The sequence below is a fragment of the Helicoverpa armigera genome, chromosome 18 (assembly GCF_030705265.1).
Source record: "Helicoverpa armigera isolate CAAS_96S chromosome 18, ASM3070526v1, whole genome shotgun sequence".
Lineage (NCBI taxonomy): Eukaryota > Metazoa > Arthropoda > Insecta > Lepidoptera > Noctuidae > Helicoverpa > Helicoverpa armigera.
The window spans coordinates 2,863,099-2,891,038 of NC_087137.1; the positions used below are offsets into that span (position 1 = coordinate 2,863,099).

General features: G+C 37.5%; 1 protein-coding gene across 1 annotated transcript; it reads left to right on the forward strand.

Annotated features, from left to right (window-relative positions):
• Lov (jim lovell) lies at positions 1–27,930 on the forward strand. The gene is made up of 3 exons (XM_021334080.3): positions 1–1,141; positions 22,914–23,039; positions 24,227–27,930. Exons 1-3 carry the CDS (start codon positions 406–408, stop codon positions 24,865–24,867), a joined length of 1,503 nt encoding a protein of 500 aa, XP_021189755.1. The 5' UTR covers positions 1–405; the 3' UTR covers positions 24,868–27,930.
• Positions 27,931–27,940: the final 10 nt, after the last annotated feature.

Here is a 27,940-nt window from a genome sequence, read left to right on the forward strand (position 1 = left end):
GAGCCGATATTCGGCATTCGCGCGACACCGCCGCACCGCGCGCTCGTCTCGTCAGCTCACTTCGCGCTCGCGAGCCACCCGCGACACACGTACGTGCCGTCCTCGCTCCCGTCGCCACCCTCGACGACAGCGCGTAGCCACAGCGACTTCTACCGTGTAGTGCTACCAAACTTTTCGGTGACTCAGTGCTTTCGGACATATCAGTTGTTGAAAAAAAATCTGTGTGAACTCAAACGGAATAGTGCAATGCGAAGATTGCGGTCCGGCGGGAAGGCGATTCTTTGAGCGACGAAAGGGTTGGGGAGTGCGGGGTGCGAAGCGGGCGGAGGGCGGCGCGAAGCCGCGCACGCGCCCGCTGCCGGTCCGGCCGCGGCCACGACACACGCGTTGACACCGGCGCGCGCGATGGACGACAAGCCGACCGCCGTCGGCGGCGAGGAGCACTACAGTCTGCGCTGGAACAACCACCAGGCTCATCTGCTGCGCTCTTTCGAAGCACTGCTGCACGCTGAGACGCTAGTGGACGTCACATTGGTGTGTGCCGAACGCCGCGTGCGAGCGCACAAGGTGCTGCTGGGTGCCTGCAGTCCGCTGTTTCGCCGGATATTTAGCGAGAATCCGTGCAAACACCCGGTGATCGTGTTGAAGGACTTCCAAGGATGGGAGGTGCAGGCAGTTGTAGACTTTATGTATCGTGGAGAGGTGTCTGTGGCGCAGGAGCAGCTCGGAACTGTGATACGCGCTGGAGAGTCGCTCCAGGTTCGGGGCTTGGCTGATCAGGACCGCGAGGAGCACGCCAGGTCTCCGCCACCGACGCCGTTGGCCAGGAGCCCAGTGCAGACCACACCGCCGGCGCCGTCACCACCAGTGAGCCCAGCGAGCCCGCAGCCGCGGCGGAAGCAGGCCCGGCCTCGTCGCCGCTCCGGGGAGTCGGACACGCCGGAGAACCTGTCGATGCGGCGGTCACCCAGCGGCGGGCTGAAGGCGGTGCGGCTGTCGCGGCCGCGCTCGCCGCCCAAGCAGGAGCAGGAGGAGGCGGAGGCCGAGGCGCCGCCGCCGCGCATGTTCGCGCCGCACCAGGACATGTTCCCGCCAGTGCCGCCTGCTGCCGTCTCCGCGCTCTCCTTAACACCACCGCACAGTAAGTAACACATACAATTTACATTTTGCCATCGAAATTTTCTAAGTCCTGTTAGCAAATTTTGGGATATGGATCGTCAAAAATTTTTGATGTTTGGATTTGGCAGGGATTACTAATCAGATTATGGAGTTTCGTTTTGAATTACTTTCGGGTTATAAAGGATATTTAGATAAAATATATGCTGACAAGTGGGTAGTTGCACTTAACTTTGTGTGTGAAAAACTAAGGTCGACCATACCAATGCCGTCATGGGCGAACAATTACAAAGTATAAACAAATAAAATTAGTAGAAAAACTGACCTCGATCACTCATTGTCAACATCTCCAAATCAATGTAATGATGAAGATTTTTTACTCCAAATGTATTTGCAGCATGTTTAGCGACCTAATAACGGCTTACTGTAAGAACTTCCATGTCATGGTATCAAATCTGCGTTCGAATCTGTTTTGAAGTGCTCCCAAAAATATTCTTATAATATTTTCTAATTAGAATCCGGAGATATATGATCTATGTTACGAACGCTTAATCGAAGCAGCCGATGTGAATAAATCTAAAAGTCTAATTAAACTCGAATCATCAAAGGATCCGTTATCGTTGAAGGCTTATCGATTTCATAAATCGCATACACGTTACCGGTGATTCGATTAGCGACCGATACCGAGTGTTAACCGGAACGGTTCACAGATAAATTAAGATCACCTATTCATACGTCGGGTGCATTATCTCTAAGATCGCGTGAAAGGTTTTAAGTTTATAAAGTCCATTAAGTGAGCATGTCGCAAACATTCGCCGTAAAATATCATTATAAATGGACGGTGAAGTCCGACTCACTGATCGTGTATGGTACCCATAAAGGTATGTCAGTGTAAATTTTACACCTCAATAATTATTGCTTGTGGGTCTCCTTGTGCGTATAAAAGAGGAAGCAATTCCAGCAGTCATCTTGTTTTACGAGCCCTTTTCGATTTCTAAACGTGTTTATGGTGGAAATTCTCTGATTGTCATAATCTAATTTAGGAATCGTATTTTAATCTCATCCGATCATTTCTATTTATTGTTGTTATAGATTTTATTGTCAGCTGTATAATTTGAAGGAAATGACGTTTACAAACTTGACTTCAAAGATTTTGATGCCTAATGTTTCCTGTAGAAGTACTTTTCTAAATAAAACTGAAATAATAAATTCTGAACAGTTTAACTTTGCTCTCGAAAGGAGACATCAATTTAGTCAATTAAAGTTGAGTGTCCAATCTATTTGTAGGTACGTTCATAAATTACTGTTCTAATATATTTTACACAACAGACCATAGAGGTTCAGGTTGAAATTAGTCCAAGGAGTGGTTTTATACGTCAATTTTGTTTTATTGTTTCCTCAGTTTCGCGTATGTGCCGAGTGCTTGATTGCGCCATAATAGTCGTAGGTTGTAATGAAGGGTTGCACGCACTCGCCTCTCGCCGCCGCCGTGCGTGGGGATACTAAACGCGAGGGGGAGTTTGAACGTTTCCGCACTTGTCATTCCATTTCGAAAATCAAATTTTAAATTGCCCCAACTTAAAATGTTTATTCGTTGTTTACATTTTCGTGTCTGGCAATTTGTACGTTCAATAGACAAAGCTTTTTCCTTTTTGTTGTTTCTTTTTTTTAATGATGACCTGCAAAATTTTGGTGAAGGAGGTTTTATGTTTTTGTTATTTGTTGCTGGTCAGCTTCTGTCTGTTTATTGCAGATGTAAGTTTTATTGTGTTCATCTCCGTGTGTGATGAGCTTGATTACAGTTAATGGTGGCGCGTAAATGTAATGAGGGGTTGTCGGGGACTGCTGGCAATCACGGAGCGTCGGCGAGCCTTCCTGATTGGACTCGAGCAAATCCAAATTTTCTGGCTCGTTCTTTATTGTTGTTTTACTGGCATATGGTATGACGATATTATTCAATTTAAAATTGACCGTTATAATGGGTACTGTGGGTTCCAGAAAATTATTTTATTTTCTGAATGTATTGTTGGTTGTATAATTCGAGAAATAAGTATTTAGCTACTTTTATGTATTGGAGTGAACTGAAGTCAAAAATTGACCGAAAATCGATTCCTAGTAAAGATGGTGCATTTAGAAGACTTTTCTTAATGGATTAATAGTAAAATAAAATTCTAGTGCTTCTGAAACACTTCAATAATAATAAAATGCAAGTACTTAAATAACTATCGACGAGGCATCACATGCACATGCGTGTATATAAATATAAAATGATTAGCTCCCATTGTTCAAGATACTCACAAACTGAACCGGTTTGAAAATGTCTCATTTATAACTTACGTGTTTTTATCACGCCAACGTGATAGCAATTTAATAAATAACTATAAAATAAAAAGTGTAACAAAGAATCCTTTTTAAAACAAATGAAAGAAAATTCAAACATTAAAATCAATAATATAATATTTCACACACATTTTTCATAAAAATCCACATTAAAAATAAATTCATAATTTGTTTACATTAATTGATCACAAAACACGCGAGGTTTTACATCAGGTACACGACCTTCAAGGGTGGCAAAAAAAAGAGTAGAAAAACCTGCGCAAGCGACGACATTGGCACGAAGCGCTAGATACCGTGCGCGCACGCAAGGGCGGCTACGGTGACCATGCGTCACTGTTGCGCGGGACAAGCGACTGTCATTTGTTAGCATGATTGTATTTGAGGATTCAGTCTGTTATGTTGAAAAATGATTTTATTCGTTATTGGGCAATGATCAGTAATTATGATTTAATTTTCAATCAGTATGATTTTTACTAGCGTACTATACCTACACTATTTAAGGTCTGAGAAACAGACTTACCAAGGAAATTAATTTTACATGCCTACATGTTAAATGATTGTTTGCGGAATCATATCCTGCATGTGCAACACTAGCTACCTCCAACAATATTGAGAAAAGGTTTGGCAAATGATTTACAATCATATAAATGTTCAACAGCATTAATAGTGCACGGTGCATGACTTTTAATACAAATATAGCTCTATTGATATTTCCTTAACCGGAGAAAGTAAGAGCGGATTCATATAAAAGCTGAACTTGTGACCGCCTGTGTAACGACGTAAAGATTTATGACAGTATAAAGTACGTAATATTTACACCGCTGCAAAAAGATTGCGCTGCTAGTACAAACTATTGGTCAGTCGGTAATTAGTCATCCCGTGTATTCCAGTAATTAAATATAATGTTCCAATAAATCGTTGACACAGTAAAACGTATAGAAAACAATTGTTTACGAGGACTTCTGAATGAATTCCTCTTATCAAGTGTGTTGTTGAATCATTCAATGTTTGACTGGTTTGTTGACGAATAATTTCCGAAATTAAGTGGTTTTTATTTCGTTTGTTCTTTGACGAAAGGTATTACAAATATTTCACATTGATCTGTACTGAACTACAATAGCTATAAATAAATACAAAATATAAGGTAAATGATAATCATAACTACGAAGGATTAAAATTCTTTATTTTCAGGCAATTAAAACCCATAACATATAGATAAAGAACATCATGACTTAGACTAAAAAAACTTGGTAATATAAACTGCAAAATGCAAAACCTACTTAAATTATTTGTCCTTTTGGCCATACCAATCTTTTATACATACACTTATTTATCAAAATATCTCACAAAAATAATAAAAATCAGTAAAGCAGAATTTGTCTCTCTAAATACAAAAACTTGCTCATCGTACGAAGGATGAGAGCGCGGTCGGCGCTTGCACATTTACATTCAATCGACACCGCTGCTGCCCGGTGACCTACTTGTGTATTACGTTTCAGGGTAAATTGACGTTTACAAGAAAATCAATCATATTGAAGGACATATAACATAATATTATTAATTACTATTTAACGTGAAATGTTAAAAAAATAAATAATTACAATTTTAGGTCATTATTAAAAATGCACCAAGTGCAATAGAAATATTTTCATATTTATTTTTAACGGCTCGTAAGATAGATCAGACATAATAAAAATGCAAATCATTAGCTACCATCATTTGGCAGTCGGTTAAAAAGCCGCCTAATAATATAGCCGACATCTTCCAACCACCAACAGACTAAACAGACTAAAAGTCTGAACCAAAAAAAAATAATGCCTACAAAGCGACTGGACTCAAAACTCGATCATTGCCTTAGGGGACTTTAAAAGTGCAAGTCTGTCCGTCTGTCTGTCTGACCGACACCTGCCGTCTGTCACTGACCTACCGCAACTAAATAATCAAAAGTAAAACCTGTTTTCTTAAAAAAAATAAGTTCAACTTTATGCTGGTCAGACAGTACGAAAAGTACTGTTTTATTTCTTTTTTTTTTTCATGACGTCAACTGCACTCGTTATGCAGTCACTAATTGGTATAATTCTAAAGAACAAAATTCCAAGAAAACAAATAAAAAATATAATGAACTATGTTTTATACCCAATAACAAATACTAAATGATTTAATTATAGAAAAACTGTGACATTACAATGAAATACTGACACACTAAACCGACTAACCTAATTCATTTCAAGAGAGCATTAAATCAAAAAGGTTGTAAATAAAAAAGTTCTTATTTCCATTAAAAACAATGCAATTGGCCGTAAAGACTCACCTTGTGTCATCCGATTGTACAGTCAACTTCAGGTCAGTGGTAACAGTTTTATATGAAAAAAGTACTTATTACTATTGCGTTAAGGTGCATGACAGTTACGACTGATGTGCGGTCTACAGTACTAAAGTCTATAAAAACTCTTTACAAAATGGGCACACATTAGTAATCCAACAATTATGTTTCACGTAACATATCTGCGTGTCGCGCATGCAATTAAAATTCTAATCAAGCATTGTATTACTTGAGCTAAGTGAGCAAAAAAGGGTGCAAGCGTGAGTCGAAGAATTCCGTAGGTAGGTAACATTAATTTTGTTACGAAAATAGTGTGAAGATAAATGTTTTTTTAAATGAGATTTGATTATTTTATAGGACCTGAAAAATCTAAAAGTGATAATAAAAATATAATTAAAGGTAAATAAAAAAGTAGGTACAGCTTTTCTCTGAAGACAGCTCAGTAATTCGCAGAACTAGTGATCATCCGTTGTAGACTAGAAAATGTGTAAGGAAAATAAATAGGTACTTTTGAAAAATAACATTTCTTCGAACACTTACCTTACTTCAAACTGTATTTAATTTTGATGATAAACCGTTATAACTAAAATAATGCTAACTTTTAATTAAACAATATGAATTATTGTCCAGATGTCATTATAAAAAAATGTGACATTGGTTGTTACATCCTACTTATTGAATCCCCACACCAATCTACAGAAAAACAATAATATGGTAAAAATATAATCCTAAATATGATTTAAAATCGACTTATTTAATCATTTAAAACGTTGTAAGGAACCCTGAAAGTAATGTGTAGTTTTTGCGGCGCCTCGGCCACGGCACGCCGTGTCGACGCACGTGGTTAATGAATACTTGTAAGATGATATGTAGAACATACAAACTGCTTGCAACGCAACCTTAAATTAAATTCAGAACATAGTTGCCATATAAAAAAAACAAAAACAATACATTTAAAATCTATCATTTGTACATGGATGAAAAAATTTGAACAAAAATACCTAATCTTAACTTGGCAAAACTTAGTACCTATTCTAACTATTCGGAAAAAATATATTTTGTTCATTTAAAAAATACTACAAAGGTATTTAAATTAATTAAATGTTTACACTGAGACTGAAGCAAAACTGTTTTAAAACAAAAATATTTGAAGACTTCCGATACAATTCCAGTGAAACGTGATTCACATTACATCCTCTGAGTAAAGAATTAAAAGTATATTAACATCATAAAGAACCTACCTAAATTGTCATTGACAATCAAAACAATGCATTTCAAAAAAATATTTCTTTACTTGAACTTACACTCCAAATGTTTAATGCTATCAACACCTTTTATTTTGACCACCAATTTACCACACAAGCATTTCGTCGTTCCAAATAAGCATAACGTATTTAAACTCAGAACAGCATTATAAATAAATAAAACCGTTTAAATATACAAAGAAGCAGTAAGCAGCCATACTTAGCAACTTTCAAAACAAAAGACAATCGCACAACCTCCGAAAAACCACGAAAGTCTCAAAGTATAACACTACCAAAACAAAAGTAAAGTCCAAACAATAATTTACATGTACTATATCTATCAGGCGCAATGTATTCAGCAAGTGACCACGTCGTGAAAGGTGAGAGTTGTCGCAACGACACACTCCACACGACTTGAATAAGCGATATCGCGAATTTCAATTCACGTTTACATGCTAAAGCTGTTTTAGTTGCGCGCTCTAGATACTAGAAAAATGGACTTGTAGACTGCTAGAACAATGATAGCTTCAGATTTTTTTGAAAGGAAGACAGTTAGAGAATCAAAAATATGTTTTGTATTTATATCCAAAAACTTGAAAGATCAAAAAGGAAAGGAAGCTTTAAAACGAAATGAGAGCGTGTCACCACAGAATAATTAAATATCATGGGATGAAATATTAAAGGCAGATATGAGGTGTTTTGAACATAGGTAAGCTTTGCTTCGATATCAATAAGTTTGCACTATTGATTCTGGACTACGTTTTAAAAGAATAAACAGTTCTTAAATCATTCTTCATCCCAAAACAGTCCACCAATTGACGCAACAGGAAAACCATTAACGCTGTCGAATTTAATCGACATCTCAGCCTGATTAAAAGCAAGATTAAAATTATCAGTGCTGTTTATTTAGCAGCGCCCATATTTTGCACTGAATGCTAAAATACTAAGGCTGCATAAACCGTTACGCCCTTAAATAGCGTAGGTATCATACATTCTTGTTGCTTAGTAACCGATAAACAAGTGTATAGCGGTCTAACAGATCGACTTTAGTACCAAAGTTAATGTGAGCAGGACACATAATTACTAACTTTATAAATTGGTAGTAAAACCGATTATAAACGTATGCGGACCTGATTAAAATTTTATGTGTTAATTAAAGCTATATGGGGTCTCTTCTTTATTAAATGCTTAACTTTAGTGATGACTTTATAACGTTAGAGATATTGCAGATGGAAATCAAATCTATAATTGATAAAGATCAAATGAAGAAACTTCTGTCTAAAGAAATTAGGAGTAAACAAAAATAGGAGAATAATAAAAAAAAATGAATACCTATGTTTAAAGAAACTAATCATGTGCTCTTAGAAAGTTTACATATAGAAAATGAAACACGCAAGGAAATAAGATACACTTGACATTGATAGCTAATAAGACATTAAAGCGAAGAAAACTCATATAACGTAAATTAAATGAGCATTTGAATAACATCTTTAATATGTTTATACACGGCCTGCTGTCAAGTAATGCATATTTTTGCATATTTACAACTAAATCTTTCATTTCATCGATAATGTATACCACATGTTATTATGAGAATTCTATTAACTAATTAGCTAAAGCTTCCTCATTAAAATCAATTAAGTATACGCTTAAGTTTAGGTTCAAGTATTAGTTCAATACATAATTAAATTAAAGTCAGGTATTGTGTTAAACCACATAGGCACATAACAATAGAAGTAAAATTATTTCAATAAAACATTACCTAATGGATTAGTCATACATGCGTGTTGCCGGTTATCCTCAAACTATATAATTATGATTTCCTCTCAAATAAAATGAAGAGTTTAAGGACTTGAAAAGCATTGATCAATAAATACATATATCTATTATTATTAGTACAAATCCAGTTTCAAGCTATTAAACTTTATAAGATTTCAATTGCAATTCTCCAATAACTATAATTTACAGACAATAATTTAAAGAATTTGTAAGTAAAAAATCGCTTTGTACCGCCGACAAAATAAAATGTATCAAAACATATGATGAAGTCCGATACGACTTACGTATGAAATTAATATTTATCCTTAATCCAACTTTAGAGATTTACTTACTTCAGAATTTATTAAAGAATGAGGTAGTCAATGGAAAGGCGCTATAAACTGGTAGATCCCGGCTGTCATTTGAACATCATTGGCAGTCGTTACGAGTACTCAAAAGCCAGAAAGTGACTATCAGTCTTATCAAGGGGTATCGGTTTGTCTGGGTAACTGGGATGAGAAGGTCAAATAGGCAGTCACTCCATGTAAAACACTGGTACTCAGCTGAGCCGACCCCAACATAGTTGGAAAAGGCAGATGATGATGAATAAGCGAATATTGAATTAGTTGGAGATTATAAAATTGTTTATTAAAACAATATAATTGTATAATACGTACGTGCAAGTTGACGTCAAAAAATATACGCATTTATAGCACTTTTAGCTTAACCGCAGGTTTATATTACGTCAAAGCATGTGTGGCTGATATATGTCCAATTAACTAATAAAATACCAATAAAACTAATGACTATATTAGCTGCAATTACTGTATAGGAAAACTAGAAATATTAATATTTGGTTTTGCAAAATATTAAAGAACTTTTCCCTGAAATAAATTTGGTTTTTCCACAATATGTAAACAGTAGCTGCCTTCATAATAGGTTTTAGTACATTACATAACATTCTGTCATAATACCTAGTTGGTGTTCCCCAAGGAAGTATACTGGTACCTACGAACTTATATACAAGCAATGAGTCAAGGATATGAGTATAATAAACAATGAAAAGTTAACTCTAGCCTTTAATATTTTTGATACATTTTCGATTTATCATCATGCAAAAAAAAGAAAATTTCGATTCACAAATAACATCCCCAAAAGATTGTACTCATTTAGAAGTATTCCTGAATTATATTTGCATCATAAATAAGTACCTACCTACCATACAAGTGCAATCCTGTTTAAATTTGAATAATTACATAGAAGAACTAAAGGAAAAACAACATCTACTTATTGTATTGCACAAATGAGACACAAATCAGTATTGAGGGGCGTCACTCTGCATTTATGGCATCTCGTAGGTCTAACTTATTTCAAAATAAAATCGCAATCAAGGGCATGTACTTAAACGTTTAATATAATTGATTTACAAGAACAATAACTTCTTAATCGTTTCCTGTGCAATACAATAAAATAACCATAATAATATTAATTTGGACGATCGACTATCAATAATTATAGTGGTGCGAACTAACCAATGCATTCGATATCCTCATGCACTATTTGAACCTGTGCCGCCATTTCTTTTATCATTCAAAAGTATTCTCATCATCATCCTCCTGCCCTTATCCCAATTTTATTTGGGGTCGGCGCAGCATCTTTTCTCCTTCCATACTTTTCTTAATTGTTTTTGCTTATTTTATGTTTTTTTAATATATGTATATCTCGTATCCAACATAAGAAATGTATTGTAAGTAGGTATCTGCTCAGTCTACTAATTGGATTTGTTTATGTTTGGTTTTCTTATTACATCGTCAATTGGAGATCATTAAATGTTTGCAAGAGATGAAGACAACAATAACAAAATAATTTCCTAAAGCACCATAAACTTTCAATCGTATGAGGATTAGATTCCTGAGGTGCGCGGGCGCCTGTGAATGCTGCGTCGTTAGTCACGTGCATTGACAAATACTCTCAGTTAATTGGATGAAAACGTGCACTCGCCGCCGCACGCGCAGTAAATAACGCGTTTTACGACGACGCACTGTTATCAATAACCCTTGTATTGAAAGCTGTTCCGTTTATATGTTCGCTATTTGATCGGTTCAGTTATATTCGCATATCCGCTTCGTATGTCATTTGTACGGAGTTTCTAGCTTTTATCGCGAGTGATTTGTCGGTACGACTGCACTCGCCGAGCTATTCACCTCTTTCCTACCCGCATAACAAACAGCTGTGACACAGTGATATTTTTCAGGAATAGCCGTCGTCATTGACGGTGTGGACGTTCATGAATGGCCAGGAATGAGGTATTTTCCTTATTTCCGCTCGTCTGGTGGTGCAGTGACTAATGCCATGACATGGGATGTTCGCGACTCCGCTGTGAATGTACACATAATAGTGTTGCGTCATTCAAGCGCCGATACTACGCGGTGACGGAGTTCGGCTTGCGTTCTACAACACAAGACGCACGCACCGCGTCTCAGCTCAGCTGGGAAAACCAACTTGATACTCAACAATTATTGCTATGCACCACATTAAAAACAATCAGACCGTTTTAACCAGTAATTATTACTTAGTAAAACAACGTCATTAACGTAATCAAACGCGTTTAATAATTATTATAGAAATAAAGATAGCTATCTCCGTAAATACGGGAGCATCAAAATTGTATGTAAATCATTGCCATTCTGAAACACAGATTTGTTTGTTAGAAAATCTCATAGAGAACTGTTACTCGGGTTCCCATCACGAAACCGGAACTGAAATCACACATTAGATTTAATTTTATACGAATTTAATAACAAGTGAGATGCGCGCTAGTCCATTGTGTGCTCCGTGACCATGAGAAAAAAAGCACTGCCCGATTTTTTTGTTGCCGATAAAGAGGTGCCGATGTACAATTCGGAGCAAGATTGATGCGCATGCATGATCGTATCTACCCGCTGTGAGCGCCGCGGTAATAATTAATATTCCATAATCTATTGATCCCTACATTACGCGGCGACTCTCACCGCCTCCCGCGAGGTCCGGCTCGCGACCTCCACCGGTAGCAATATGTGATCGTCACACATTCATAATTGATTTTGCCGTTAAATTCGAAATTTGAATGAGCCCTCGTTGAATGAGACCCGAAATAAGATCACGAGTGTGGTGCGGCCGGGACGCTGACGAGTCGCGGCCAACCTCTCACTGCGGCGCACAATGACCGCGGCGCACACAGCCAGATCTCTCTCTTGATAAACTCATAAAAAACGTAACGAAAAAACTACATGTCATGCATCTACGTGTGCTAGTCAATTTCACAGCGACCGTCATGGGAATCGAGCGACGAATGGACTTTAGAAAGCAATTAAAATCTGTGCCCACGAAAACCAAAAAGTGCGATCGACACATGAAATCGGCGAACACGTCGCACTTTGTGCACGAGTTTTTAAACGTGGATGTTCTGTGCTGACCGCGCTGCACGATGCCCGCTACCGCCGAACTGTTCTCGGAACTCAATGATTTTGACAAAAAGAAACATGCACACCGGTAACGAGACATAAAGCAGACAGAAAAAACAAAATCTAAGAATGATCTCGTCCACTTTACTCAGCGCAATTGGTTATTATTCCAAATAGGCACGCGGCGACTAACGGTCGAGAGTTTCACGATTTTTACCCTGGCGCCACAAGTTTTATTTGGTCCTAAATCAAGGAAAATACCTTTACAAACAACTGTTCAACTTTATGTACCTTTTACTTTAGAAAGAGGATACAAAGGGGAACTACTTAGAGACCAAAAGTGGACTTTACTTTTTTATCACCACAAAAAGTTTGGTATGAAATCGAAATCAGATTACGGATCCTGCGATTATAAAGTTTCGGCTGCGTACAAAGGGACGGCAACCACAATTTGGTTGTGACCACACGGCCATGCATTATACAGATACGTTAGTGAACGTACGTGTTGCTTGGGACGTGACTTCCGAGATTGAAAACGCTGACAAAAACACTATTGGAAAACCGTTTCCGCCGTTTTTGGGTTCAGCAGTTTCGAAGAGAAACCGCAAAAGTTGTATGTTGTTTAATGTGTCTGTGGGTCATGACGTCGTTTTATCATTACACGGTTGCTGTTTGAAAGATTGCAATTTTCTGGTTGTATCAAGTTTTAAAGTGCTTTAAATCTTAGCGGAAATACTATCCTAATCCTTTCGTATTGTGCCACAACAATGGGAGAATGTAGTCGCGAGCTTTCAAGTCTCAATCAGATAATTAGTATTATTATCTAATACGAATGAATCACACTAAAAACAATCCATTACAGCAGCGAACTAATTAATTATGAAACAATAAAAAGCTCGCCGTGTCACAAACACGTACATTTCGACTTATTGTCATGTTTGGCGGTCAATTCATTTTGTAACACATTAGTTAAAAACGTTACTAAGAAATAATGGATGTCATTGCATTATTCCCAGTAATTTAATTACAAATTACACAGGTTTATTTATCTGCGCACGAGTGACTCACTCATGTGAGTAATAATGGCGGCGCAAGCGCCAGGCACCGGTGTTGCCAGACGAAGAGGATTTGCCCATTTTAGGGGACTTTGAATTATTGCTCGAATACTATTGTGGGATAAACGGTAGGAAGTTTTGAAAGGGATTGCTTGTAAGCTATTATTCTGTGTTCATAGATGATTTATTCATACTGCTATAATATAGATTTTAAACCATCAGTTTCCATCTAGTACCTAAGTAATATTAATCGATCAATGCGCTAACATTAATTACGGCAATCTTTACAGATATGCGATAAAATCGCAGGAGTTTTAATTTCTTAACTGGTAACTCAGATTGCAACAAATCATTTGCGCGGTCAACCGCACTTGTAAATGGCAATTTTGAAATCAATCTAAAGTTTTTCAATGCATAGATTCAGCATCAATAAACTTTCATTCTATACATGCAAGTTATTTGTCACCAACGGGAAAGCAAAACGGCTTAAATGTCGTAAAAAATCCTCATTCATTTCAAATAGATTGTCACAATAAGATGTCGCATAATGAATGAATTCTGTAGTACTGTACAATGAAGCAACCATTAACCAAAATGTTATTTGCTACATCTCAATTCAAATTCTATTTCATGAAAGCTGTTCATTAAATCCTAGAAATTATTGTAATATACTAATGAAGCGATGAATAATAATACCGAGGAGTCCCCATTGTTACTCTTTCCTCATGACGTCAAATGACGCTGTGGAACAAAACAAATAAACATCGCGAGCTTCATACGCACTACATACGTAAAACCAGTTAACTCAAATTGTTTCCCTATGCACTTACGTCGTTCTACAGTATGAGTGACACATTCACTCTTTTGTACAATTCGTAGCGTTACCAATTTAACAAAAGGTACTTAAATTTATAATTGCACTTACTTTCCATTACGCCGACATAATTTATGTAACATTTGCTTTGTAAAAGAAATAATTTGACACTACATATATTTATAATGAAAAACACGAATGGTCGATTTTATAATGGATTCTGGATTATCTTGATTGAATTGTGTGAATGTCTAGCTAGATAGATTTTTTGTTGTACAAATTGGCTACCTGACTATTTAGGTGATAATAGAACGCGTCAATTATTGTATGTGAAAATACTTAATAAAAGTCGTGGCCTCTTATGCAGCAGTATGCGGGGTCACGCAAGTATCAATGTAACTTGGGCTGAAAAGGCTAGGCAGAAGAACTTGGACTGAAAAATTACTGAGTAAAGATGAAGGAAAACATCGGAAACACAGGAATTCCCTTATCATACAGATAAGTTCTTACTCTTATACTTAGTTTATTTAGAACATCAGTAAGTATTCTGCAAAAGTTTTAAAACAAAGAGGCTGCCCTAGGTTTTTTCTAAGCATAGACAAAGTGCAACCGACTCACAAGGAACATAAATATTTGGGCCAGCTAATTGTGTTTATCGATTTTATTAAGTTTTTCCACTTTCCAGAAAATAAACAAATACACAACTCTGATTTCCTCTAGCCTTTTACAGAAAATTAATATGTTTCCAAAGAATTCAATTTTACTTTTTACTTTCCTGTTTTTTACTCGTGTGACGCGACTTCTACAAAATAGTTATGCGTCAAAAGTCCTTTGACCCAATGTGTATTTGTTTTGTTAATTTTGTGTGACACACTAATTTTCTTCGTTATGTCCTCGGGATGTAAGGAAAACATAACATTCATGGATTTGCGGGAAAATCGATGAAAAAATGAAAATACTTGGTAATCCGGATGACAATTTCTAAACAAGTGTGGTTTTAACTAAGAAGTTTTTAATTTACTTTAATAAATTGCTAATTTATTGACATACAAAAGTCCAATGTCATACGAAAAGATTGCTATCAACTTACAAACAAACAAAACAGTAATTTTATATTAATTTTCCGTTCATAATCCTAATAGAATGAACGCCACCATATTCTATTAATATCTTATTCAGAAATTACGCAACAAACTAATTTCATATAAATTACAATGCACTTTTTGTTAAGTTCACAGAGAAAGTCGCTAACACTTGATTATAAACCGTATCGATGTTTTATTTACTCGTATCGTTTTAGCTCTGAATCGATTCTCGGACGACCGCAATCGTTTTGATATCATTCCACATGGTAGATTACATACGCAACGGAAGCGAATGGTGACCGCAAAATATATTATGGGAAACTGACTTCCAATTGCACAGATCAAACAAATAATAATTAACTTATTATATCGTCGAACGTAAACTAGTTACAACTGGTTATTCAATCTGTGGCAGAAAAATAATGAGTATGACAGTGAAGGCTGTATGACGAATTACTTTTGCCTGTAACAAATAATTGTATGATTCATAGTTTCAATAAAAATTGCTTTTGACTGATTCATTTGGTAATATACTGCCTAATGTCTATTTGTGGGTCACTAAGTTTTTTTGTAGCATCTTCGAGGGACAAATTGATGACGAACATAGTAGGACCTACCAAGGTATAAAAGTCTAACCCCTTGCAAGAGTAAAGTACGGAACTTTGAAAAGACAGTTAGTTATAGTGTACTTAAGCATAACGTACGGTGAAAGTATTATAAGATTTAGCTCTTAACCGCATTATTTATTCATGGCTCGCAGTAAACATAAATCTCATTTTAAACAAGTGCATTTTATAACACTGACTTTAAAAACGACTAAGTAAATTACGATATTAAACTTCATCTCGTGATCGTCTGCAGTTTTTTTGTTTTCTTAAATTTTTGCTTCGGAATTTTATAGTTTGTTCAGGCTTTTTGGTAGAACATTTTGATGTTATTGTATTTTAATAGACGATCTCATGTTCAGGCCAACTGAAAAAAAAACTTATTAGTTAAGATGTGATTGTCAACTAATTAGTATGTGATAATAGTACGGCCCAGATTCTTATATCGCTTTCAAATAACCTACTAAGTATATACAAACCGGCAAAAATAAATTGAGAATTTCGAAACTGCGGTTCCCTTCAAAATCAATCACACATGTAATTAGATGACTCGGCCAATTTCGTACAACAAAGGCCAATTCCACGATCTAGTGTGAATGCTGTGTGGTCTACTAATCGACCATAGAAAAATGAGATGTCTGGTATTAAACCCTCATCTATGGTACTCCGCGCGCAGAGACAATGAGCGACTCATTTTGGAAGCTCGTTCGGAAACAATAGAAAGCGGCCTCCTACAAGTTCACACGGGGCGCGCAACCAGTGGAAAGTTAACGAAAATACATTTCAATAGCTAAAAGCAAAATTGGATGAGTGGCCTTACGAAATTATCGCGTTAGCCGTAATTCATTTGTGAGTGAACTCTCCCAGGCGTCGTGTGACCGTGTGTGATCACACTAATGTGTTCTTGTTATAACACCTCTTGCGGCTCGTTTTGAAACCGTTCTGTCATTGTGAAGCTTAATTACGATTCACACATGAACAAATGCTCACGAAATTTTTGATATAAGTTATGAACCAGTTCCATTTTATAAAACACGAGATTACATAAAATAATGTTACAAGTAAGCGGCCATTGTTTTATCAGTGATAATCAAACGCCACTCAAGGTCTACCAGTCTTATAAATATTAAGTTGCCTTTATGAGCATTCGCCGGTATTTACACCCCATATTATTTATGTAATGGGGACTTATATTGGACACGCGATCCTCTCGAACAATGCAAGGAGACGCTGCCATCATCGGCGACCTAGACTTCTTTCCACTTTAATTGTTCCTCACATCGATTATAACGTATATTTCACTGAAACAATAGATTAACCCAGTTGCGGCATGTTCTATAATAGTTATGGCGTTTCTCGTCCCGCGATATTATTGCTTTCGTATCCTTGGCGTGAGCGGCTATCTATCATGTGATCTATTGTACGTACAGTCGACATCGGTATTAGATTAAAGCGATAATTAATGCTGATTCCATACGACCTAGATTCGGGCCCGCTCGATAAAGTTAATTTACAGTTATAGTTGTAAATCTCGTTGCAAAATAAACGGCGAGCACGCGCGCCTGCCTGACCGTAGACAACACGCGGAGACTCCCACACACAACTCGATACGTCAGCGGCGTCCCGCGCCGTGTGTGCCGCCGCCTGAATGGGACCCTTCCCGAACCGTAAACATCACGTCACGTGGCTGCATGCGCGTATAACCCGCTCCGAATGAAATACTCCCTCGCAGGAAGTCCCCGACGCGCAACAGGGTATTTTTCACCCCGCAAGGTTTGAGGGAAAGCTCACGCATGTGTGACGAGACGGATGAAACAACACACGTGCGTGACCCGCGCGCGAGAGAGAGGGTGCCTCAACTTTTGTCTGAATGAACGGGGTGAAGTTTGACAAGTTGTGTACACATGGCCGCGAAAGGGTTGAGCCGAGTTGCGAACTAAGTTTGTGAACGCTTTCGATTTCTACGCGTGTTGCATATGGGGCGAACGTCGATCGATCGTAAACTTTGTTGTGGGATAAGTTCACTGGGTATTTCGTTTGAATCAGATTAACAGACTCGGGAAAACTTTGTTAAACACCGGAATATGTTGCGAAAACTCTGTTTGAAATTAAGTTGTGAAAATTGTGGAAAAAAGGTCGGATCGAATCGTCGCCGTCGCTAACGTATTGCGTCCACGTCTGGTTATCGGGTGTGTTTCGTAAATCATTGTTTATGGTCGAATAGTTCTCTGAAGGGGTCCGAGAGACCGGAATTAGAAAGCGTCAAGCGCGCCGACTGCGCTACGACTAATTGACCGCAAGGTTTACGCGATTCTGCTAGAAATTGTGACGTAATATAATAATACTGAAAATGGCTGTATCTGTTATACTTGGCTTACCAAAAGGAAGTTTATTTTCAAGAAGTTCATAACTGATCTAACAACTCAATTGTACAATACTGGCAGAAAATAAACAAATAGGCTTTATTTTTTAATCTTTTTTTTAACCTGGCGTTAAATTAAGTACTTACGTTTGCAATAAAACTGGCCACTTTTACGTTAACTCGTTCCTATTTTTAGATTAAATATGTCGCTTACTTTTATAAAATTGAATTCAGATTATATTTAACTTGAAAGCAGTTTAATCTAAAATTTATTTTTGGTTATAGATATTCAAAAAAAGCTTAATATGATAGCAAAAACGTCATCGTAACTGCGAAAAGTTATCATAACGGCAAAAGCATTTCTATTGCCTGATCATTTCATAATATAAGTACCTAAGAAAGAATATATCATCAAATCGGAATAGCTTTTACAGATGAACATGGAAAACGAATTTATTCAAAAGTAATATACCTACCTAAGTAATAAACTTGTACCAACGTCATAAAACTCAAAATAAGTACCTATCAATAATTGTTTGATATAGGCATCAGATTTTTTACACAGACTATAAAAGCTACCAATTACAACTGCCTACTCGTATTTGCGCCTCGATCTAGATTCGTTTACCTTAATTAGGGTCCCGCAATCAAATAATTAGAAACATTTACTGTTTTTAAATTGCATCTACTTTGAATATAATTATTCATAACATCTTAAACTGTTTCATATCTAGTTATGTATTTCCTTGCGGAATGAATAAATCTAGTTATAGAATATTTTGTAACCGCCGCGGTGGTAAGTATCTACGTTAAAATCTTAGATTAGGCGATATGTTTATAAGGACCACAGAGCTTGCTATAGACGTGTCATTAAGTACTCTTGTCTAAAACACGCCGATTCTATGTGGAACTTAGAACATTCGAGCTATGCCGTCGGCATCTACTATTAAGTAAATCATTGTTTTAAGAGAAAATGGCCAAATATGTAACACATACACAGTTATGGTAAAAGAGTATATATACAATGCTCTCAGAATTTAATTCAATAGTTTTACAAAATGATCTTATTATAGGGAAATATTATAACTAGGTATCAAAATATTCATCCGCATCGCTGTCAGCTGGGATCGTGCCCAAAAGGCTGGCTGCATTGCCACGTTGGATGGCAATGCATATCCTTTGACCGAAGTATAGGCCAGCCCTTTGGTCACGAGTGGACTCCACTAATCGCTTACTAATTTCTCGAAAGAGTCTGTGGGCACTTGGGCCCCATGGTCCCAGGGTTTCAACCCCAAACGGCTCAAAAATGCAATTGCCGGTGAGGTTTACATATTTGTGCCGCTTGAGGTTTTCCGCGGCTGCAGCAGCTGCACCGACACAGCTCGCCGTACTGGGAAGGTGGGAAGGTGCAAGGGTGTCGACGCAGGTTGCGTCCCACACCAAAGACCTTCCCATCTTCCAAGGCATTATAGACATCCCGTCTGGTCTCTTGCCATCGTCGCGAGCCAAGCCAATCTCAGAATTTGGTTTATTAATTACGAAATCCAAAGTCAATATAATATGGGGCTTCGAGTTTGTTCTCGATTACGATACTAAACTACACGGACACATAACATAACTGACCCAGTGTGGGCGTTCTAAACATCTCTACCCACGCATTCGTGGAACAAGCGCAATCCGCAATATGTTTTTACACTAAACCAACAATTCCAAAACGTATAAACCACAATTAACTACTGTTCGCAAATAAAGTGCGGACAAGCAATGATCTGCAGAACCAACTTTCCACATTAACATATGCGCTTGAACGTTTATTTTTAAGTCCCGATTCGAATGTGGGCTTATTGATTGTCGGTAATTATGCAAAATAACGAGTCGCGGACTGGCTCTGCTCTAACTAGTGACGTGTATTAACGGTTCGTTAGGACCGTCAGCAGCTGAAGTTAAGGCCGACGTTACAAAGCCACTGCGTGCGGAAAATTTAATTGATCAACACACCATAAACTTGAATGAAATCGCCTACGAATAACAGTTGCAGAAATGAAATATACTGTCATATTTTCGTTTAGTTTGCCGACGATTCTGACCGTACACATTATAGTGGGTAATAAAACTGGAGTCTGCGCACACACATATCGTAGTAACGTACCTATCTGTAGTTTACCTAATTAGACTCACCGACGTTTAGTGTAGTAATGCTAGCCAGATAACATGGGATTATAGCATAAATGAACAGTTACATGTAACTGTGAAGAAAGTGGCAAAGCTTCACCGACTTGATTGGATTTCCATGTGAGTGAATGTCAAACAGTGACGAACATAAATATATGCATTCAAACGTTTAATGATTACGAACTGACGATATTGAACGTTGAAATGGTAATCAAATATATCGGTTATTGACAATTCATACATCAAGCCATCTATCTATAAGGATTAATGCAAATAGGAATCCATTCACTCCATCTGTAATGGACACAATTAAAGCTAAATGGTAATTTAAAAGTCGTTCAGAAAATATTTAATATAGAAAACTATTGCTTTACTAACCTAAGACCATTTAACAAAAATAGACAGACAAGCTACTACCTACGTTGCCAATTGCCAGTCGTACATTATTAAAAACTATCTATCTATACATATTCTAGAAACAGAAGACTTATCCTACCTTTTCAATCCATCTTTCTTTAGCTAGATATATCTATGTACTAGGACGTTAACACTAAGCAAGAGGTGTCTCGCTGTAAAGCGCACGATATTGATTTGCCGCACAATACGTTGCAACTCCTTGAATCGCATCTCATCTCAATACGGGAGAGTAAATGCAGTTCTTCATTTCAAATTCTTATGTAGGTACGTTATGGTTGTTAAATGTTGAATTTTTCTATAAATGCTTGAGTTTTCTTCCTACGCTATGATGGGCATTGCCCATTTTCGTATGGTTTCAGAGATCTGAAAATCTTTCGTATATATATGTTTGTTTGTACTAATTGTAACTTAGGTACTTGTCTTTGGCGTCTTTCAAATTTCAAAAAAAAACGAGTAGTTAGAGTCAGAACAGTTTAGTTTTTCAAAAATAACTGTTATAGTTGTCTGTCACAGAAATTACAGCAAAATAACTGTCCTATGCCTAGTTTTTGGTTATGTACCTAGGTCCTACATACTTACAAATCCGAATGGTCTATGAGTCTATGTAATGTATTTATTAAGACATCACATAATTATTTCAATATCATAATGACAATGATTGATTGATTACTTTTACAAATTGATTAATCGTCCAAGTAACATTCTAAGCCAACCAAAATATCTTCATCTAAAAGTACTAGGCGCACATAAGCTTAAGGCAGTGCAAAACAAAAGGTTTGCAGCAATAAAGCAGCGAAGGCGATCGATTTGTCGCATTCGATTAGTGGACGACGACACCCGAGATGTTATTTACATCTTACGAATTACAGATTTTGTACTATCTATTTGACTTAATAAACGAAATACATAATCGTAAACACTGTTAGATGTCAAGGTTTATATTTAGAAATTAATTAAGTAAGCTTGATTTGTGTAATTAAGAAAGCGGTGCTAATCTAGTCAGTCTATTTATAACTGGTGCCTACTCATAAATGTTTCATGTACATAGATAAGTGAAATTATTCAGCAGGTAGTTAGCAGGTAACATATTATTCTTCAAAATATGTTTCATATTGAATTGGCTCTATTTTCTCGAACAAAAAACTAGTGTACCCATTTTGACCATTCGAGATAATCCTCATAATAGTAATGTTCTACTTGAACCAAAAGATAGCGGATAGCAGTAAATAGCTTTGCGTTGTACAGCTAACGCCATCTAGCGTCGAGTAGACGCACCTAGCGCCCAAGTGAAAAGCTCGTGTTGTGGATAAAATTGCAAGTTTTAAATAGATTTTAGGAATTAAGGAACCTTCTTATTTATTGATCTGTTTAAAGTATTTAGTAATATTAAGCTAGAATACTAGAATTTTCAAATTCTGTTGATCCCACTTAATATGGATGAATAATTACGCGGTTTCAAGAAACGAGTGAAACCGCGTAATGGAAGCTAGTAGGTGCATATCCCTGTATTTAAAAGGTACTTATCCCTATATTTAGAACCAATTGTTGAGCGAGGCACCCAAACGTAAAGAAAATGAATAGAAAAGGGAGACAAAATATTTTTAGATTTCATAGGTCAGTGCGCTTTCTTGTAGGAGTGAGCAATTAGACTTCTAATAAAAACATTCAGTATTCACTGATTCAGCAATGACACTTGATTTTTTATATTTTAATTGTCCTATTATGTACAGTCTGCTTTCCAAATCAAAACACGTAGGTATGAGTTTTTTGTAAAATTTTCTCTGAAGGACTTACCTACCTCTCCAAACACCTTGATTTACCTAGAGTAGGTAATTTATTTATGAATACCGATTTGTTATGCCACATCACAAACATCATAAAACACGGAGTAAATTTCTTCATGCAAGAAATAAGAAAAATTTCTAGAGTAACTTTCACTATCTGCCTAGCCTTTTCCCAACTATGTTCAGGTCGGCTTCCGGACTAACCGAATACAGCAGACCTGGGATCCAGTGCGTGATTATTATTAAGGCCGTATGTCATCATGTCTATGGTTGTGTAACTCCCGTCAGCTTCCAGTCTAAACAGATGCGCCTGAGAACCAGTGTTTTTCCTACTGTAACTTTAATCCGTGATTATTAATAAGGCCTGTCTAACGTTCCTTTTCACGTTGTTACAGTGTTCGGCATGGACTCGCCGCTGGGGCTGTTCCCTCCCGGCATGGAGCACAAGATGTACCCGATGATGGACGTGGAACACCGCGCGCCGCTCGACGCACAACTATTTACTAACGTTAAAAAGAAATGTGAGTTTATTTTATTGTTATTTATTATGTTGTGTCCTTGTTCAGATGTGGACATTTTCTGAAATGTCCGCTTGTCTCATCTACGACTTAAGAGCATATCCATCGATCGAGAAAGCTAAGCTAAACTTTTCTCTGCTTAGATACGTCGAACATCCTAAATTGAAATTCTTGATCGAAAATAATTCCTCCCAGTCTTACGCCACAAGCACAACAAAGCCTTACAACAACAAATATTCTAAGAAAGCCTCACATACGTATTGAAGTTATCTGTGAACAATGGCGCTCACACACTCGCATCACAAATAGTAGACGCGTGCCGAGCTACAACAAAGGATCGAAGCGCAATAATGCACTAGCTGCATCCTCGCGTCCCCATCACACATCGAGTGGTCCCGCAATCTCACCGCGCGAATGTTAAACGCCCATTGTTTCTCAGCAAATGTTTATTAAGACGATCTGATAGCGTATCTCATAGGGGAACAGACGCCGACTCTAACGTATGCTTTGAATGCGCTGCGTGGCTGGTCGGCGACGGTTGCTCCGGCCGGCGTACAATAGTCGCCGATCGATTAGCGCCCATCGCCCGAGACAGGCACACGTGCATCGCTCCTCGCTAACGAGCTACAAATAAAATACATCCTTTTAATTTCCATAGCTCGCGTGACCCCCGACAACTATTAAAAGAAAAACTAATTTCCATAATAAAATATCATTTCTCCGACGACGACGTTCCGAAATGTTCCTCGAATTATCTGATCGGAATCGAGTTAACGTGCTCCGTTGAAATTATAAAACTATAAAGTTAGGGGCGACGTCGCCGGCGTATGCATGTCCGCGTTTCTTTTTGACAAACCGCGGTAATAGTCGCGTGCTCGCATCGAATTAATGACAAATCGCCGCCAACAAAATGTCGCCGCAACCCGCTCATTTCGCTCGCTCGCTCCGTACACAGTTATTGCTCAGCCGAAACATGGTTATTAGATAATGGTGCATTCGCGTAATGCCGTCGCGGTGGCGCGGCACACGGCACATGTCGTGCCGCGGAGCCTGCACTTCGCCGCTCGTAAATCACACAACTCCGCGCTCGCGGTTGTTCCTTATGTAATTAGTTAGCTAAACATTTCTGTTCTGTTGACACGAAACCTCAAGCCACATTTACAAATTAATAATGTTGTCTGTATCCGCAGGGCGACCCAAGGGTCAGCACAGCGCGCCGCGCGGCGGCCCACCTCGATCGTGGACGAACGCCGAGCTCACGGAGGCGCTGCAGCACGTGTGGAACAAGAAGATGACGACAAGCCAGGCCTCCAGGATCTTCGGCATCCCGTACAACTCGCTGCTCATGTACGTGCGCGGCAAGTACGGCAAGAGCCTCAAGCTAGAGCAGCTCAGGAAAGACTGTATCGGCGGCCCACTGGACGTGCTAAATCTCAACTCCGGCAACAACAACAACAACCAGCCCTCAGGCAAACACCACGACAAAGACGACCATTCAGGACAACGACCAGCGAGCTCCGAGCCAGACATCGCCTCGAACCCCATGTTCAACCCATTCCAGCAAGGGTTCTACCCAGAGTTCCCGCCGGGATTCCCGATGCCGCTCAACATGCTGCATCTACTCCCGCCCAACGACAAAGCGAGGGAACTATATCAGTCGATGCCGATGGCTCTGGACTCGCTGTCAGGAGTAACGAAAGAGGAGGACTGCAAGAGCGATAGGTCAAAGGAGAACTCTGCCGACGAGGAGGGCGAGTCGTACCGCGCGCCCTCGCACCCGCCGCATCCGCCCGACAGCCGCACGCTGCTGCACCACAACGGACAGGACTAAGTCCGGCGCGTCTCCGACATGCACTGTACCTTCAACTGTTAGACAAACGATAAGTGTGAGCGGGCTGCGAGCCCCGCGCCGCGGCTGCAGCTAGGCATCACCGACTCGCTGTATCCGTCGGAGGACTAAAACTGGAATTTAGTTAGTGTATTAATAAGTCTCGTAACAAATCTTAATTACGTGTTTTAGAAATTAATTTTATATCTTGTGGTCGATCACTGGCGACAGAACTTAAAGTTGGTGTGCTTAGTGGTACTATAGTGAAACTTTTAACAACTTTTAAATGTCTACTAGCCGAATGGCGACGTGACACGTTATTTAAAATTGGTGTAAGTCACAGAAGTATGAAGAATGGAGTACGGTTACGTTAGACGTCAGGTCGTTCTTGATATTTCTGTGATGATCTATTTATTGTTATTACTTTTGTAGAGGTATCACTCGCGAGGAAATCAGTGAGGATCTGGCGAGGCGGCCACATAGTGTAATATTTCGATTGGAACCTAAAACTCGCTTAAATAACTTTGACGGTAGCTGTACGCCGTGTATAATTGCTATTGTTTTGGATGTGCAATACTTAATTGGAACTTACTATGAATACACTAGAAAGGTTTCAGTTTTACGGATAAATTAATATGTATTAGGAAGTATTTGTGAAATCTCCGGGATCGCGACCGGCGACGTCCGCATTAAATTAGTTAAATTTATATTTAAAAGATGTGTTAATATTGTAAATGTATATTAATATCGCGTACTAAGTGATAGGCGATAATTTATTTTGAAGGAGTGCAATAAGTATGAAAGGTGTTGTGATTGTTATCGTTAAGACATTCCGAATTTCATTATTGTTAACACATTCCGTTACATTCCCTATTTTTAGATAATGTACTATAATTTCTTACGATTTTTATTGAATATAATGCATTGATTTCTTCATTCATAGTGAACCTTTGTAGATATAATACGTTATACGTGCGAATTCACTTCTGCATTTCACCAAAGTTTGTAAAATATTTCGTAATAATAGTTATAATTCGATGATAAACAATTTTTAAATGTAAATAGTTATTGATAAAAAATATTAATGGGATATAAATTTTTGAATTAACCAGTAAATAAGGTGGACATTTATATGTGTCTAAAATGGTAAATAGTAGTGTATTTGTAATTGTTGTAGTGTTAGTGATGTGAATCAGTGAGCTGGGCCGAGTGGGGGACGCTGACGTCACAGAGGGCCGCGACGCACTAGTCACACACATCCACTCAAACTCAAGAAATAGCCTTCAAACTCAAACTACACGAAATTACACAGACAACCACAGATACAGCACTAACTGGCGCAAAACAAGGACGAACGTCCATATCAATTTCAATGTTTTTTTTTTCATATACACTTGAGAAAGGGTTAAAATATCAAATAATTGTCAGTCTCATGAACCCTTCTCAAACAATTTCAAAGATATTCACAAAATAAAATGACAGTGCGCGCCACGTTTAGACAAATAATGTATCTGCACTCAATGTTCAAATAAAAAGGAGCTTTCAAGATTTTAGTAAATAATGAAAGTTAGAATAAAACGTTCATACTATCTGGCTTTAGATAAATGTATACAGTGATCACTAGAGATACCGTGTCGTTACTTAGGATACATGATTTTACCTGTTGTAAATATAATTTGTATAATAATGACTATATCTGTTGAATAAATCGTTTCCTTTATACGCTATACCCAAATCTAACAGTATTTACGTTCTATAACAGTTCGTTTTCTTTAACAACAATGTTCCCGCGTTTTTGCTCGGAATAATCAATATTTTCATCCAAATTAATTATCTATAGTCGACGGAACATGAAATCTCTCAACAGAAGACTGAACACTATTTACGATTCTATTTTATAAAAGATATTGTACATTTCACATAACAGTACAGCAACAATGGAATCCTCATACCTACATACAGTAGTAACACATAGTGTCACTTCATAATAACAATATTATCATTACAGGGATTTTATATATTAAACGATTAAATATGATTAAAATATTGTAATAGTTTTAACAGATTTTATATTGCTTTTTCTCATTCCGTTTACGCTGGCAACATTGAAGAATGCAAATACCGCGCACTTTTGTATTTAAATGTAACGGATTCACATGTAGATAATATAATAAGGGTCATGTATTGAATAAATAAACAATTGTCTGTATGAAACGTAAATACATGTGCCAAAAATTGTAATGAAATGATTTGACGCGCAGGCGTCGGCGTTACTTTACTGTTCTACGATGTTCCCTACTGAGCTTGTGTTGTGACTTGTGACCATAGTTTACGTTCAATATTTACCTAATTCGTACAAATTCAGCAGTATTAGAGTGATTTTGTTAAAGTTTTAATTGAGAAGTTTTTTTTGTAATTAAGTTTTGTTATTTGTTAATGTGTAGGTCCTTCGCTTGACGAAATGGTTATGCTTAGAGAATGTTTTACAAAGTTCAGACGGAATATGTTCTGTGTATATGTATATTTACGGTTCTGTGGTTTACCTTATTGCTTTAACACTTCGTTATATAGTAAATTCTGTTTATTCTCGAGCTCTCTCCGCCGCTAGACACGTTCTTGTAAAACTACGTTCAGCTTTTCAGCACTGTTCTCATTAAGCATAGGTGACATCAGGAGCCAAATGTAATAACGTAAAGAATTCATAGATAATATATTGTACGACATTGAGTACTTATTTTTAGTTATAAAATGTGATTGTATTAATTTAAGTAAAATTCAAAATATTTAGTTCCTTCAATTTTTGTTACGAGTATTTATAAATTGTAATTGCAATGATTTTTAGCTTTTAGATAATTGTTCTCTCCGATAAAGAGTATAATTAATTGTAAGTTTTATTTTTTGTAATTTAATTTGTTGTATTTTTCTTAATATAATGACAAATTAAATTAAATGATATCGTTACATTAGGGTGTAAAAAAGATTATCTATTTGATCTTAAATAAAATACGAAAAAATATTTATGTTCTAGTATCATTCTAACGTGTAATTGAAATCGAAAGATGGAGCGTTGTAGTAA

What these genes read in the sequence shown, in the direction of transcription:
- Lov (XM_021334080.3), top strand. Translation starts at nt 406, where the DNA reads ATGGACGACAAGCCGACCGCCGTCGGCGGCGAGGAGCACTACAGTCTG. An exon ending in CTCCTTAACACCACCGCACA is followed by an intron (nt 1,142 to 22,913) that starts GTAAGTAACACA and finishes ACGTTGTTACAG; the next exon opens with TGTTCGGCATGGACTCGCCG. An exon ending in TACTAACGTTAAAAAGAAAT is followed by an intron (nt 23,040 to 24,226) that starts GTGAGTTTATTT and finishes CTGTATCCGCAG; the next exon opens with GGCGACCCAAGGGTCAGCAC.